At 42.8% G+C, this 16,422-nt stretch overlaps 1 protein-coding gene across 1 annotated transcript in view; it reads right to left on the bottom strand.

The window, feature by feature from the left end:
• Nucleotides 1–14,954, bottom strand: part of KAT6A (lysine acetyltransferase 6A) — a 31,369-nt gene extending 16,415 nt beyond the window's left edge. Inside the window, exons 1-7 of the mRNA XM_059870676.1 lie at nt 14,821–14,954; nt 12,975–13,017; nt 12,090–12,860; nt 3,208–3,316; nt 1,808–1,923; nt 1,478–1,559; nt 610–745 (exon numbers count right to left, since the gene is read on the bottom strand). Coding sequence (XP_059726659.1) covers nt 610–745; nt 1,478–1,559; nt 1,808–1,923; nt 3,208–3,316; nt 12,090–12,692 — 1,046 coding nt within the window. The 5' untranslated portion in view covers nt 12,693–12,860; nt 12,975–13,017; nt 14,821–14,954. The remainder of the gene's footprint in view (nt 1–609; nt 746–1,477; nt 1,560–1,807; nt 1,924–3,207; nt 3,317–12,089; nt 12,861–12,974; nt 13,018–14,820) is intronic.
• Nucleotides 14,955–16,422: the final 1,468 nt, after the last annotated feature.

The following is a 16,422-nucleotide window of genomic DNA, read 5'->3' on the forward strand; positions in this document are numbered from 1 at the left end:
GCACTGAACATCATGTCAAACTAATTTGAGTATAAACAATAGATTTTCACCAAATTTAACACAATGTTAGATTTAAAAATCAGTAACCAGAACAAATAAATTGCACAGAAGGCTTCAATTTATGCAATCATTGAACATTTACACTTGTCATTTGCCATAGTTTTTGTACTGATAGGAAACTGTTGTAAAAATTCCACAGAAGGGCACATCCTTTGTGTATTAACTATTATCTAAGAACCTATACCACTGATGGTCACCTTAGCTGAAAACAGCATTGCTCTCCAACCAGCTGCAATCTTTAAGACTGTAAACTTTAAAACTCTACTGAAATGGAAGCCATCCAGCAAGAGAGATTACATGAACAGCAAAGTTTGTCCATGCTATAAGGAATACTTCAAAAATAAATAGTAAATTACTACAAAGAGTAGAAAAATCTCCCCCAAAAGAAGCACTAAGGTTACTTCTAGTCGTTCACAGCCCTTCTCAGAAAATCTCAAATGAACAGCTCTTAGTTGTAAAAGAAAACTTCTCACAAAGTAGACTAGAGACTTTAGAAACACCCCCTGTCCTACAGAATTCCACATCTTACTCCTCCTTGTAGAGACTTACGTTGTGGTTTGATTCTTTAACCTGTTTTTAGGACGTCCTATTGGGTTAGCATAGCGTCTTTTGATCTGCGCCGCCTTCTTCTGCAAAAGCTTTCTTCCCTTCTTCCGTGGCCGACATATTTGACATATCCACATACCTGTAAGACACAAGTCTCCATCACTGAATGCCAAAGACATCTACAGAGGACACAAGGGAGAAATACAGCCCACAGGCCTTCTGAGATTTAGGGCAGGAACAGCACCAAAGGCACTGATCATCACATATACATGGAAAAAGAATTATGGGTATGCTTCAACAATCTAAACTCTGTTCATATTCCCCAGCTCCCAAAGAGTTCCAAACACAAAGGAAGTCTCCTTAATTGGCAGTACATCATCAAAAAAGCATAATTAAATGGTTAATTATCCCATTATCTGCTTATGACTATACTTCTTCCAACTATCTTATATACAGAAGTTTTCTTCTAACTGCCAAGGAAGAATCTTCCAGAGATAATCTGCTGTCTGATTGGAAAGAGAAGTCCAGAATATTCTACTGCCCAAATGGATATCCCTTCAAAAACATATGAGCCATCTCTTTCTTTTGTACAAGGCTATTTATGCAAATGAAAGCTGATCATTTGTAGGGATCACTTCTATTCCTTCAAACCTCAAGATTTTTTTTTAAATCCTTCACAGAGAGCAATGAACAGGAAACAGGAGACAGTGAAAAAACCTGGATGTGAAGTTCTGACCCTCTGTGAAATGTAATTCCATACAAAAATGAGCTAAATGTAGCTAAAAGAGGACCAAATAGGTGGAAGCACTGCCTGCCCACTGATCTCTTCCAACACCATCTTAAATTATCCTTCTCACCACCAAGTCCTCACCTTTTGGCATCCTGGTAAGAGGAGGATCACAGCATTCCATGTGAAAGCCACGGTCACAGGAGTCACAAAACAGCATGTTATCCTGTTGAAGACACAATCTCTCTTTACATGTGCATCACCATCAAGCCCTCCATGCATCTGTCACCAGTTCAGAGCACAGGCACACAGTTTTCAACTACAGACAATTCAAGGTATTTCACAGGTTTCAGAGTACCAGACTAAAATAAAAGCTGCAGATATTTGCCTCTAATACAATTTTATTTTGTAGTTTAACATAACAGCCCCAAAACTGGCATCCACCTCACTGAATCCATGCTTCCCTATACTCACAGCATTTTTGCCTTGATCTCTGCAGGAGCTGCATGTTTTGCATTCAATACACTGCCATCGCAAGGCTTTCACCCGAACGGTCAGCTCTGGAGAGAACTTCAAACAGGACGGATGACCTGGAGAAAAAAGAGAAAATGTCACTGGTAAAATCACTCTACTTCTGTTCATGGCCACAGGTAGCTCATGTGGAGACTACTTAACCAATTATGTATTCCCATGCAGAATTTTGGCCATCTAGATACTCCTATTTTTAGGTGCTTCTATTCTTACCTACTTACAACACAAACCAATGCCCTAGATAGCAAACAGTAGGTCCACATACAAAAAGAACCCAGAGATAATTCTTCATAACTGAACTGAGAAACATGGTGAAACTGGTTTTCATTGCCACATTAAAAAAAAACCAACAAACTTCCAGGAGCCAAATGAGTTATTTGTGCTAGGTTAACTTAGCTGCCTCCTCTCTGGAAACCTAAGATTCAGCTGAACTATACCTGTATTGTATCCACAGAGGAATATTCCTCACAGGTCTGGGCCAGCAGGAGTGACTCCACCAGACTTTTCTGGCAAGATTCTTACTAGGTGCACACTCCCTCTGAGCATGGGCAGCACCTGGCTTTTCTGTCTCAAGGAAAGTGTACCAGCTTTTCTGTCTCAAGGAAAGTGTACCAGCTTTTCTGTCTCAAGGAAAGTGTACCAGCTTTTCTGTCTCAAGGAAAGTGTACCAGCTTTTCTGTCTCAAGGAAAGTGTACCAGCTTTTCTGTCTCAAGGAAAGTATACCAGCTTTTCTGTCTCAAGGAAAGTGTACCAGCTTTTCTGTCTCAAAGAAAGTGTACCAGTTTTTCTGTCTCAAAGAAAGTGTACCAGTTTTTCTGTCTCAAGGAAAGTGTACCAGCTTTTCTGTCTCAAGGAAAGTGTACCAGCTTTTCTGTCTCAAGGAAAGTGTACCAGCTTTTCTGTCTCAAGGAAAGTGTACCAGCTTTTCTGACTCAAGGAAAGTGTACCAGCTTTTCTGACTCAAGGAAAGTGTACCAGCTTTTCTGTCTCAAGGAAAGTGTACCAGCTTTTCTGTCTCAAGGAAAGTGTACCAGCTTTTCTGTCTCAAGGAAAGTGTACCAGCTTTTCTGTCTCAAGGAAAGTGTACCAGCTTTTCTGTCTCAAGGAAAGTGTACCAGCTTTTCTGTCTCAAGGAAAGTGTACCAGCTTCTCTGTCTCAAGGAAAGTGTACCAGCTTTTCTGTCTCAAGGAAAGTGTACCAGCTTTTCTGTCTCAAGGAAAGTGTACCAGCTTTTCTGTCTCAAGGAAAGTGTACCAGCTTTTCTGTCTCAAGGAAAGTGTACCAGCTTTTCTGTCTCAAGGAAAGGGGATAAAACCAGCAGCCCTGTGAATGGGCACCTACCACTGTTGCCACAGTCAGCACAAGAGATGAGCTCTTCAGGTTTCTTCTCCCGATTTTGCTCTTTTGTACCAAGGCAGAAACTGCAAATTGGAATTGGTTCAGCAACCGGCTGTGAGGAAAACAGACAGTCAGAGCACTGGGTATCTCAAGGGAGCAAATTGTAATACACAAAATTTATACATCACATAGATATGATAATACACATCATGTCTCAAAGATTTTATCTGGGTCTCATATTCAAGACAGCACTAACTGAATAGAAGTTAGTACTCCAAAGCACAAAAACTGTGCAACTGTTAACACTGTAAAATAAAATCTTCCTGCAGAAAATTATGTGAGTATGCTATACAGCAATCACATGCAGATAAAAAGGTGTGCTCTCTCTGAAAAAGTTATGGGGGGAGCTAAGACATTGTGTAGTGAAAAAGATGTATGTAAGATGAGGCACAGCACTAGCAAAGTAAGAAATAGATATGGACGAGCCAACAACACATTTGGAGTGGAATAAGCAGGACATTTTTAAATTTAAGGACTGACATTCTACAGCTTCATCAAAGAAGTAGCCAGTGCAATAACAGTTTGTTTTAAAGTGGTACTTGGTCAATTAATAAGAGTGAAAAGGACAGCCTAATTTAACATTAAGTGCTGGATATCATTATCCAGCAAATTCTTTCTAATCCAATTCTGCATTTAAATCCTGTGATTTACAGTTCCCATAGCAAAGATGTACACAAAATTTAATTTAAAAATACAATACAAATATGCAAAAATCGCATTTCAAACACTGGAGATGGGAATAAAACATTCTTTGCATAGCTGTATGAAGTTCCAGTGAGTGATTTCAAACACAGCCTTTGAGAATCTATTCTGCAGGTACATATGTGCACACTGTTAATTACTGCATGGAAGCATATGCCAGAAGAACTTCAAGCACCTTTACTCTGCCTAAGCCAAAGCTGTATCCAGTTTCTTGCAGGAATCAGGTTTGTTTATTCTACTGTAATACAGAAACTGAAAATGTGAAAGCTCTGCCTTTCACTCAGGGTACAGACACAGCACACACAGCACACTTCCAGTCTCAGGTATGGTCCTCACAGCACCCACTAGATGGAAACAATCTGAACTCCTGGGAAATTTGCTGTTTCAAAATGAAGCCACCCAACAGGAATGAAAGCCTGACACTCTTCATTTAGAACACAAGTATTTCTATTAGCCTTTGGGTAAATCCCAAACTTGCTGAAGGATAAACCACCTGCCCAACAAACTACTTCAGTTTGGAATAAATTCACAGGATTCATTAATTGAAGGATTGCAGTTTTTTCCTTTTGAGAAACAGAGAATAAGACAACTGTAGATAGTTATGCCAAGCATAAAAATCATTAATATCCAAGTGGGAGGGGCAGGCTGGCATCTTCACTGCCCACAGGCAGCATCTTTCCAGCCACAGTCACCACAGCAACATGAGCTGAAATCAGCTGTGCAGGGATTCCCATCCTCTTTTAACAGAGAGAGGGGATCTACTGAACACAAACTGTTCTCCTGTTCATGCCTGGACTCTAGGAGTCAGACAGCTAGCTGCTTCCAGTCAGGATCAGGTTCACTGGGGGAAAAACCCTTGTGTCTGAAGGGTCAATGAGTGCTTCAATTTCTTTGGAATCAAGATTTCAGAAATTACTTTTACCTTCTACCTTTTGAAAGGAAAGCTCTAACACTCGTGCAATTTTTCAGGGGAAAAATAAAATTATTTCACATATCCTCTGCAGGAAGTGCATGAACAATTTATTTCATCCCAAGAGAGTTTTGTAGACAGTCAATAGCCTAAGACAGTAGTTCTTTTCTGTTTTAGCCAGTACTTGTGCATACTCTGCTCACCCCCACAGTTCTTCAAATCTGGATGCCCACATGTAACACTGTCTAGGTTTGGAAGAACCAGATCAAAGACTGTCCTTCACAGCTTCAATGTTTCCTGTATTTACCACCCTGGCAAGCTGCAAGCAAACACTCTACCACATTTAAAAAAACCTCAAAACACCTACAGTTTGGGGGAAAGGCTCTACTAGAATTCAGAATGTTTTAGAGTAATTAATTAAATTGGAACAATTCTGAATGTGGAGATCAGGCCACTCTTCCAAAGCTTCTGTGTGAGACTGTTATGCTAAGTATGGAGAGATTTCTCTGCTGCTGTGTTTGTTCAGCAAAGAACATCCTGGCAAGTGAAAAATGCAAGCACACAATGAAAGATTAGTGAAAACAAGACTGGAAACAGGCAGCTCAGTTTCATACTGGAAATTTTTGGCAGACATTCAACTCCTTCTGCTGTTTTGCTTGCAAGCACATCTCTCTGTGTGATGTCACCAGATTCAGTGAGGGAGGGAGCCAGAACAAATTGGACTGACAGTGTCTTACAGCCTGCCAGCCTCTCTGCACATGTTGTTACTATACAAAGGGTTTCTAGAAACCAAATGTGCCTTGAAGATTCTCAGACTGTGTGCTCTCCTAAAGGCAACCACGGAGAAGCGCCGAAGGAAAAACCTGTGTGTAGTAATTTTACAATCTCCTGTTTGGTGAACCCATCTGCTCTGCAGTCTTCTGAATTTAGGAAAAGTGAGGTTAGGAAACGCCTCAAAACTCACAGTCAAGTGTGCAGCCACAATGTCACAATGGTCACTTGCCAGTAATGTTAAAGCCCTTCACAGATGTTTTAGTGCCATCTGAGGCTCACTAGATAGCAGGACAGTCTTTGTCCCATCTTCTGGTGTCATTGTGGTTGGAATCAAGTGGGTATAGAATTTAAATCAGCACAAAAGAAACACAAACACTCACACCAACTTTTTCTTTTTGCTTTGCTCTTTAAGATCCCCTGAATGTGAGCCCCCTAGAAGCAAGGGTAGATGGTTTCTGAGAATTCACACGAGATAATGCTTTTTTGTGTGTCTGTTTTTAAGCAAGTGACAAATCATTACTCCTCACTTCAAACAGCCCATTCTGTTGCAAAGGTCTTCCTCAAAAGCTGTAGCTCCTGGCAAGAGCAGATGAACCAGAAAAGACAGAGGGAAAGTACAACCTACACCACAGGGGAAAAAATTATTTTAAACATGAGGAAACATGTTTCAGTGAGCAGGGCATCACAAAGCCTGGATTCCATGCCTTTTGGATCAGTTCCATGCCTCAATAAAACCAGAACCAATGAATTATTGTGCAGGCTTCTTTGCTGTATATAGAGAAAACTGCAGAATTTAGGAAATACTATTAAATAAAATCAACTTGTAGCAGCAATGGTTGCTAACTAACCCTTCTTCTATAGAAGTTACCAAATCACAACTCCTAATGTTACCTCCAGATAGTATAGTGAAGGAAAAAAATAAAAATAGAAATCCCTTAAAATACTCAAAAAATACTGTTTTTACTCAAGAAAACAATGCTAAGTATATTTTAATACACCCAAGAAAAGCTATTACCATAGCACAAACTCGTATGCTTGTCTGTGTAAATGGATATTGTCTCCAATTCACTTGTAAGGAAGAAGCATATTTATATGGCAGAATGATGGCCTAAAACATGGGAGTACATTAAAAGAAATGTAAGGGAGAAAAGACAAAATAGCATACAGAAGAAAGGAACAAGCATGAAATACATACCTCTTCTTAAGAGAAACACACAGAGTAATTTAATAGAAAAATTAAAGAATATTTAAAATAAGTGCTGCTGCTTGAGGAAGTTCTAATACAACGGAGAGAAAATCTGAAATGCTGCTACAAGAGTAGAGTCAAGTGCAAAGGGCAATAGCTTGGATATTAATGAGGTACATACTGGCTGAATTTTCTGCAGTGATTATTGATATCTGGAAATCAATGCAAAAATGATGTGAATAGTATCTGGGGCTGACACTCAAACTAAAGAAATTATCTCACTATCAGATATGCACATGGGAAAAACTTACAGAATGTCAACTGGAAATGCTTAGACAGTCAATTGTTAAATAACCTTCCTAGAATGAACAAGTTCTCTAATCAGAGGATTAAAACTACCCAGGATTTGTTAGTCACAATCAGAATCACATGCCAAGACTTTCTGACTGCAAACTCGGGCAGTGAGGGGAGAGAGAGGCTCAGATTTCCTTCTCTGCAGCATAAAGAAACTCCCTTCACTTGACACTGATTCAGGAACCTAGCAGTTCAAGTTACTGAAGTTTTCTTTACCCAAAGTTATATCCTGTAAGCTCTCACCTACACTTTGTCCCAGCTTCATAATTTTTGAGAAAATACAGGATGCAGTCTTGGGAGTGACAGATGATTATATTACTCTATTTTAGATCAAAAGATATTTCTAAGAGGTCACAAACTTCCACAGTTGCAAAAGAAAAAGACACCACTCGAATCAAGAGCAAGCTGAAATCTTAATTCCTCTCACTGCAAAAAACCTGGCATTTACAATTCCTAGATGGTCACAAAAAAGAACTTCAACATTGACTTTGATTTCTAGAAATAACAAGTTACTTTGGGGATAAGATTTTTGTTAAAACCTAAGTAATGTCTGTGCACAGAGGTAATTATTCTATCTTTACATACTGCACACTGCCTTACTTCAAGATTAGCAGCATGCCTAAAAGAATGGAAAATACTTCAGGTAGAAAATGAAAAAAAGTATTTAACAGAATGCAGGCCCCCCCCATAAACATGATATCAGAGAAGAACCAAAAGGAGCTGTCAATGAGCCTTTCATGCACATTAAAGATCTCTACCTGATTCAAGGCTGCTGCCTGTGGTTTACCCAGGACACCCACACAAGTTCAACTGTGACACCAAATCCTACTCAGTTTTTTAAACTTTACCACCTTGAGCACAAAATGGAGAGAACACTGTTAAAAAGATTTCCTCCACAGCAGTACCCACTGACACAGATGCAGACATTAGATATAAGTTATCATAGCATCTGATGTCTCCCCAGAGTGACAGCTTTGCCTCTAAGTTATCCTGACTCTGGACACTGCCTGCACCACTCTTGGCACCACCCAGCCCCAATGCACACTGAATGCACCAGTTCAGAACACCCATGCACAGGTGTCCATGGCAATGTCTTTAGGATCTGCTTAGATTTGCTCAATTACTCCAAGTACTTCACCTGTTCACTAACTGAGTGAATAAAGTTCAAGGTAATTTTTTAACACTTGGGTTTCCAGAGTTACACAGTGTACAGATGGAGGCCATCTGTTATCAACCACAAGGTTTTTTTAGACAGAACTACAGACTTCTCTTCCCCAGACCCAGCTGGAAGAGAGTGACTCCTAATCCTCCTCCAGCTGAGAGCCTAAGCCTGAACAGTGCCCTTGGAGAGATGGGTGAGCTCTCAATATGTAATTACAGTGTTCTAGCTGCAGATCATTTATGTACTCCACCCCACATAAATCAATCCAAAAATAACCTCTTTACAGTAATTGGACAGTTGTTTCATTTAAGACATGGAATTAACAATTACTAACTTAAGCAGGCACAATACAGCACTAGTTATTGCATGCTTAAAGGCCTTCAAAACAACTATGGTGCCCTCATATGAACTTTCTAAAAAGATACCAAAAGTTTGGCTTCATGGGAGTTTATGAGTGCACACTGGGCTCCAGAACTACTCTTGGGAGGAAGGAAGGCCTGAAGGATGCTGCATGGATAACAGTCCACAGTGAAACTGATTGGTAAGTACCAACAGATAAAAATAGCCACACAAAACTAGGAAAGAGACATGCCATAAGGAACCTGCAAGTGAGCAGCACAGGGAATCTGCTTAAATATTACTCCTACTTTTCAGCCACAGAAGTTCCTCTCATTTTATTCCAGGAAGCACTTCCTGAATTTTGGCTTTAAACTCTCACCTATACTGCAGGATAATAATACTAAGATATTTACTTAAAGGTTGCTGCAGCCACAGACAGTTTGAACTGACATAAAAGACAGTTTCAAGGACAGTGCAAATGGCTATCAAATATACCACCTGTATTTTCCTTCTAATTGAGGAAGAAACAGTCCTACTGTTGTCCTGAGATCAAATTTCAGATGCTCTGGGAACTTCTAACACACAGAGCAACTATTTCCATTTCTCCTTCAGTTAGCTGATACGTTATTGCTGGTTTTTTTTAATAATAATGATTTTACAAAGATTCTTTCTGTAACAAGTGTCAACAAAACAAAAGCAGAGCGAGCTATCTTTAAGGCATCCACCCTTAAGACCTGCAGCTTACTACAGCTTAAGTTCCTCACCATGGTGTACCAGGAAAGAGCTCCTTGCTGTTCAACACTGTTAAATCTTACAGTGTTGTAGCAGTCTCTCAAGGCATTTATTGCATTGTAGCTACTGCATTAACTATTGAACAGTTGTCCTGGCTTTGGCTGAGATCCTGTTAATTCTTCCCCTAGTAGCTGGTGGGGTGCTGCTGTGTTTTGTAGGATGAGAACACTTTGGATAACTCACTGATGTTTCAGCTGGGCCAAGTAGGGTTCACACCAAAGTCAAGGACTTCTCAGCTTCTCACCCCACCTGCAGTGAGGAGGCTGGCAGGCACAGGAGGCTGGGGTGGCACACAGCTGGGACAGCTGTCCCAGCCCAGCCAAAGAGCTGTTCTAGACCAGGTGGTGCCATGCTCAGGACAGAAACTGGGGAGAAGCTGCCTGGGGGCTGCTGCTTGGGGACTGTCAGGCAGGTGGGAGGTTGAACTTTTTGTTCATGTTACTGCCAAAGCTCTTCTAAGAATCAAGGGAAACATGGTCACAATAGTCCCAAACAATCTGTACCAAGTATATTCCATTAAAGAGAAAAAAAATAAAAAAAGAAGAGAAAAAATCCCTTAGCACTCTCAAGAACCCACGAAATCAAGAAAATCACTATAGCAGAGTATGGCATCTCCACCTGCAAAAAGTGGTTGAGATTTAACAGGAAGCAGTAGAGTGAAGGTCATTGCACTGTCTGCATGGAAAAAAAGCAACCAACCAAGAACAAAACAAAACCAAAAAATAAAGTGTCTTAAAAATCCTGGAGAACAGGAACTCTGAGCCACCACCAAGGTGCCAGTCAATTAAAGCTGGCAGAACCCACATGTTTTAACATTGTATCTTCAAAATGACTTCAGACTAGTAGGAAACTCTGCCTGAGTTACCCAGCACAGAGATGGTCCATGAAGAGCAGACACCCAGGGTTAAACACAGACACAGAGACACAAAAACTCAGAAGAATTTATTGAAAGAATGCCTTGCAAAATTTCTATTTTTCCAAGGGAACAAAAAACAAATCCCAGACTAAATTCAGTATTTATACTACCATTCACCACTCTGATTTGTAACATTTTAAGAACAGCACAGGGAACAATTAATCTCAAAGAATATCAAGCTGCTCCTGAGTTTCAGCACAACACAAGAAGACTGAGTAGGCTGTGAAACAAACTGTGTTAATAACATGCACAGCCACTATTACCAACACTCTCAACCCAACCACCTCATGTGCCAGGCTTGTTTATATCCATTTTTCATAACATTTTACAGCTATACTGATTTCATTGTGGGTAAAGTTGGGGACTTACATAGGAAACATTTGTAGACAGAACACTGGAATTTTCAGCATAGTAATACTTCCTACATTGTGCCAGCTCACAGCACAGCACACTGACAAGTTAACTACTGTGTCCACAGCAAAGCTCCCACAGTTAAATTAGAACTTCAGAGAAACTTTTCTGGTGATAAAGCAGCTGTGCAGATTTTGTTTTCTTTATGAAGAAGACTCCTACAGCAGTTTTAAATCTTCAAATTCTAATAGATCACTAAAGCATCTCTCACCAGAGAGTGAAGCTGACTTCAAAAACCATGAGTAGGACACACCCAAAGAATTCATCCCTGAACAGGATATTTGTGACAACCAAAAATATCCCATTCTGCTGAAAAATGTATCTTTTTAGGATAAAAAAAGAATAATTTTCACATTCTAGATGTCCTAGAGACAAGTAGCACAATTATATGAACCACTGAGAAATTGATCTTCAGTAAACAAAGACAAGCTTCTGTTCTACTCTGCATTCACAGTAACAGAAAGAATAAAAAGATACTGCCTGGGTGGGAATTTCACTCCAACACCTTCATCTTGAGGTTAGAGGGGAGGATCAATGACCTTAGGAATGCACAGGTATGGCAGAAAGGAGGGGAAAACCACAAAAAGTAAGAGAAAGCAACAGAAAAATTGTTTTTTATAAAGAACATATATTTAAAATGGGGGAGAGAGGAGGGGGCAGAGGGAACAGAAGTCCCTGAGTGCTCCTACCAGGATCTCCATGCTCTCTAGATCATAGAATGGTTTGGGTGGGCAGGGACCTTAAAAATCTTCTACTAGACCAAGTTTCTTCCTATTTCACAACAAAGAGGCTCTGGAACAGAAAGTTCTTTGCCCATTACAAAGAAAGCCTCTAAGACAGCATTAGGTGGCAATTGCTTATCAGCCCCTCACTACATTACCTGAATTCCAAGAGAAAGAAGAAATGGCAGTCAAATAAAAACGTGAAAGCAAGAGATCATCTCAGTTTCCTTAGCAAATCCATCTCACCTTCCAAAGAGGAGGCTGACCTCCTGTGTTCTGCTGACACACCTACAGTAAGCCTGTTACCATACCTTCAGTTCCACTGCACAGAAGCAGTGGAATTGGAAATTCCCCCAACAGCCCATCTGCAATTTTCTGATCCAAAGTACAAATCACAGTCCACTTCCTCTCATGTTTAGAAAACTGGATACAATGGGATCCTAAACACAGTAATAACTTCTAACATAACAGAGTCAAGATTACTGGCCTCAAATTGCAACTCTGTATTGACACACTGCATCGACCACAAGAAAACAACCATACAAAAACTGTCTTACCTTATCCTTTTCATGGGGAAGGAGACACACTGGAGGGAGACAGGAAAGAGACTCAAAACTCTCCTTCCCATCAGCATTAGTGGTTGCTTTAGTGTTGAGTTGGTACAGAGGTCCATCCTTAAGGAGCCTACCATGGCCAACAGCACGTTTGACAGCTAATCGTAATTGCTGGTGAAAAATGGAGGCGGCGCTGCCTCCAAATAATGCAGACACATCTTTCTGACCTTTCAGAAAGCGCTCAATGTTCTTCAGGGATGAGCCACTCGACTCAGCCAAGCCCTCAATTGCCCGTTTAATAAGTTTATTCCAGTCCACATTTGGTTTACCATCCAACTTGCCATGGTTCCGAGGCTTGGGAAGTGCTATTCTCCCAGGATTATCAGGATCCTTGTAGGAGTTGAGACCCTTGTTGGAGACTTTTAAAATAGTTCCATCTTTAACACTCAACTCTAACTGTTCCAGAACAGTTTTGCGGTCCAAACCGTGCGAAGATGACACTGCATTGCATATCCTCTCCTCTGAAGGTCGCTGTTTTTGCTTCTTTACCTTTTTGATTGCCTCCAAAATCCACTCTGTGTACAGCGGGTTGGCGAGTTTTACCATGGTGAAGGATTCTGTATATCCATAGAGTCGTTATCCTTTGTCCTGATGCTGAACGAGTTTCAAATGATGAGAAAACAGATCCTCGAATGATGGGAACCAGCTAACCATAGCATACACGTTTTCTGTTCTGAATTAATCCTTCTTTCTCAAACATTATTTGTTTTCACACTGAAGAGAAGAGAACAAAACAATTAGAAACTTCTATAGTCTTTCCAACAAATCCCATAACAGCTTCACAGAAAGGTTTTGCACAAATATATGAAGATTTCAGCATTATCTCACCTGAGCTTCTGGTCTCACAACCAAAAGAGTTCCAATGTTAGGCCTAGAAGAAAACAAGAGACACATTTAAAAAAAAGTAGCAGACAATGTTAATTTGTTAAACACATAGCAGAGTTTTAAGCCACTACATTTCTGAAATACCGAAGCAACACTTCAGATTTTATCTTCACTACTAATAAAAACATACTTTAGCACTAAAATTACCCCATACAACCTAAAGAAAAGTGTCCTTTCCATTCTGATCTATTAATCTATACCAAGATTTGGACCACTGCTGAGCACAACATAAATTAATATTTGAGGGGAAAAAAGAAAACCACAACAAACATCTTAAAAGAGCAGCAGCTCTCTTAATTTTTACACATGGAAGACACTGCCTGAAACTTTGACAGAAAATAGGAATAACTAAGACTCTTGAGCAAACAGCAAGAAACTTTTGGAGCACTTTCAAGAGTGTAATCATGGGTTTCCCATCTGTGAAGAAAAGCTATGACAGTTCTTCCATAAAGGAAAAAAGTGAAGAAACACAGCCGGAGATTGCAATTAAATGCTCTATTTTAGAGGGCACAGAAAAAATACATGTTAATTTTCAGTATTGATGAGGCCCAGTGAAAACACCTGAGGACAAAGTAACAGGTGACCATACACAGCATAAAAGGAATGCTTATGACACTGCTCATTAATGATGCTGGTGAAAGGGAATGAGGCTCTACTTTAGAGCCTTTAGTTAGTTATCTTTAAAATAGCTTTTTCTGGGTGTGATAACTGTCTGTTGTGCTGAAGTTCCACTTCAGGAGTACACTAACCAAAAAGGAACTGTAAAGTATTTATCACAAGAAATAACGATTTTCTACAAGGGAAGTTTTAGACAAGAGCTAAGCTGACAACACAGTTATCGTGTTCTGCTTTCTAGTAAGTACTGAAGAATTTATCAACACACGGAACACATTTGCATACAAACATCAGACTCAACAGCAGAGCTCCACATGGCCAGTACTGGAAAGACTCTGAACGACTGCTTAAACCAGGAAAGATGCAGTGTTTGCCTAGAGTTCTTTTATTCTGCGAACAACAGATGCCAAGGGAAATACGGTCCCCGACACCTGCCCTCCTCGCAAAACGGAGATGCGCTCCCGCGGTGCCCATACCCCTGGATCCCGAGGCCCGAAGGATTCCGTCCCCTGTCCCCAGCCGAGCTCCGTGCGCAGGGCGTTATGCAACCGTCCAGCCAGGCTGGGGCGACACCGGGACGGTCCCAGCGCCGGTGGGTCACTCTCTCGCTGGCCCTCTGGGTGACAAGCGACCCCTGCACCTGCTACCGCTCGTCCCCATCCCTACCGCGGGTAGGTCCCGCACTAGGCGCCCCAAGGAGCGCACTGCCTCAGCACAGAGACTCGCACCGGCGAATTCGGGAAAAGCGGGGCGCAGGCCGCAGCCGCGGCAGACAGCCGGGCCGCACGCAGCTCTCCGTCCTCCCGGACACGGGCAGCGCGGCCCGGCCAGCTCCTCGCACGGGTACGGCCAGGCCCGCGCCCGCCTCAGCCGCGCTCTCCCGCACCAGACACTGATCGGAGCTCAGCTCGCGGACCCCCGTCCGCTTCGCCCGCCTCACCCGTGCCGTGCCGAGGCCGCCACCTCCCCGAGGCGTGGGCCTGGCGAGCGCCGCGGGAGCGGACGGCGGGGCCGGGCCTGGCGCAGAGCGGCGGCGGGGCCGGAACAGGCCGCGAGCCTGGAGCGCCCAATTGGGCCTTCCCCTTCCCCAGGCCACGGAGCTCGCCAACCGCCTGTCCCCGACTTCCTCGGCATCAACCAGCCGAGCCGGCGCGGCTCCGCCAGCGTTACTTACCGAGGGCCGCGAGCGCCGGGTCCCGGGAGGTGAAGGCCGGACGGCAGCGAAGCCCGAAACTGACACGGCGGCCATCTTGGGCCCGGCGCGCTGCGGCGGGGGGCGGGGGGGGCGCGAGGTGGAACAGCCCGCGGGGGGAGGGGGGTGCCGAGGCCACGGAACAGCGCGGCGGGGCGCAGGCGGCCGCCAGGGGGCGCTGTGGGGCGGCAGCTGCGCCGCTGAGGGCGGGGGAGGCGGGGCCGCGCTGGGAGCGCGCGGGGCGGGGCGGGGCGGGGCGGGCCGTGAGGGGAGCGGCCGGGCCGGGCCGTGAGGGGACGTGAGGCGAGGCGGGCAGCAGCGCTTAAAAAGATTTGCCCACTGTGAAAAATGCGTACTTTGTGATTGGCTTTTCGCTAATATTAAAATGAATATTATATGTGTTGTGTTAGGAAGTGATGCTGTATTAATTCTCTTAAGTAGTGTGGTAAATATAGTTTAAGGTTGTAACAAAATGTTAAAATAGAAACTATGCTATGTAGGCTACTTTTTTTTTTCTAAAGAAAGGACTCGCACTGAGATAGCAGTCACAGGACACCTAAATCTTTCAGAGAAAGAGAATTTATTGCTCCATTATCAGGAGAAACGAACTTCTTCCCCACCTTGCTGGGGCAGGATGACACAGTTGGGATTATGAGGAAGAAGCTGACACTGACCAGACAGAATCCTGTGTTTGAATGGAATTTATGCATCATGGATGAGGTGTATGAATATGCAACAGGTTACTGTTTTTAAGGGTTAATCCTCTGTTAACGTGGGTCCTTTTTTTGGGCTTATGCTGCCCAGAAAAAAGTACCCGGACTGTCTGTAACTCTTTGTTTCTCTTGTCTCATATTGTCCAAATTATTATTACTCTAATTGTATTACTATTTTTATAACCATTTTATTACTATTGAACTTTTAAAATTTTAAAAACAAGCGATTGGCGTTTTTCACACCCACAATCCTGAATCACAGTTGGGTCTGAAATCTCAGACCTCAGCCTCTCCGTGCTGGGGTGAACAGTCCGACCTTCCTCCCATATAGGAAAGGCTGCGTGCTCACACAGTTTATTTAACGGGATACAAAGCACTGCTTTTCCACTGGTTTTGTATATTCCCAGCAGTGTAGTAGGAAAATTATTTGTCATGGCACGTTTTACTCAGAAGTCCAGGGATCTGCTACATGAACATGAAACTCTAGTTCTAGTTAGGCAAAGGAATAATTTGCTAGAGAATTTAGGTAAATTTCTCATGACAAGTGTTTTCACGCCAGCTGGATGTTTTCTGGTCTGTTACTCTGTGGTGAACGAACCAACAAAATAACGTAGTGAAGAACGTTTCCCTAGCTGTTCCTCCCTGCAAAAACCAGGTTATTTCCTCATTTCATGGACTGTAGTCCAGCTCCCCTCTAGAAAAGGGACCCCTGAACGCCGGTGCGGAGCAGGCGGGGCAGGTGAACACCCCGCCGAACCGCGGCGAACGCGCACCGCCCTTCGTGTGGGGCGTCCCCGGCTCGCGATGGCGCCGCCTAGCGGGAGCGCCCTGCGTAGCTCCGGGCCTGAGGGCCCCGCGATGCTCCTTGCCT

The sequence above is a fragment of the Haemorhous mexicanus genome, chromosome 30, assembly GCF_027477595.1.
Source record: "Haemorhous mexicanus isolate bHaeMex1 chromosome 30, bHaeMex1.pri, whole genome shotgun sequence".
Lineage (NCBI taxonomy): Eukaryota > Metazoa > Chordata > Aves > Passeriformes > Fringillidae > Haemorhous > Haemorhous mexicanus.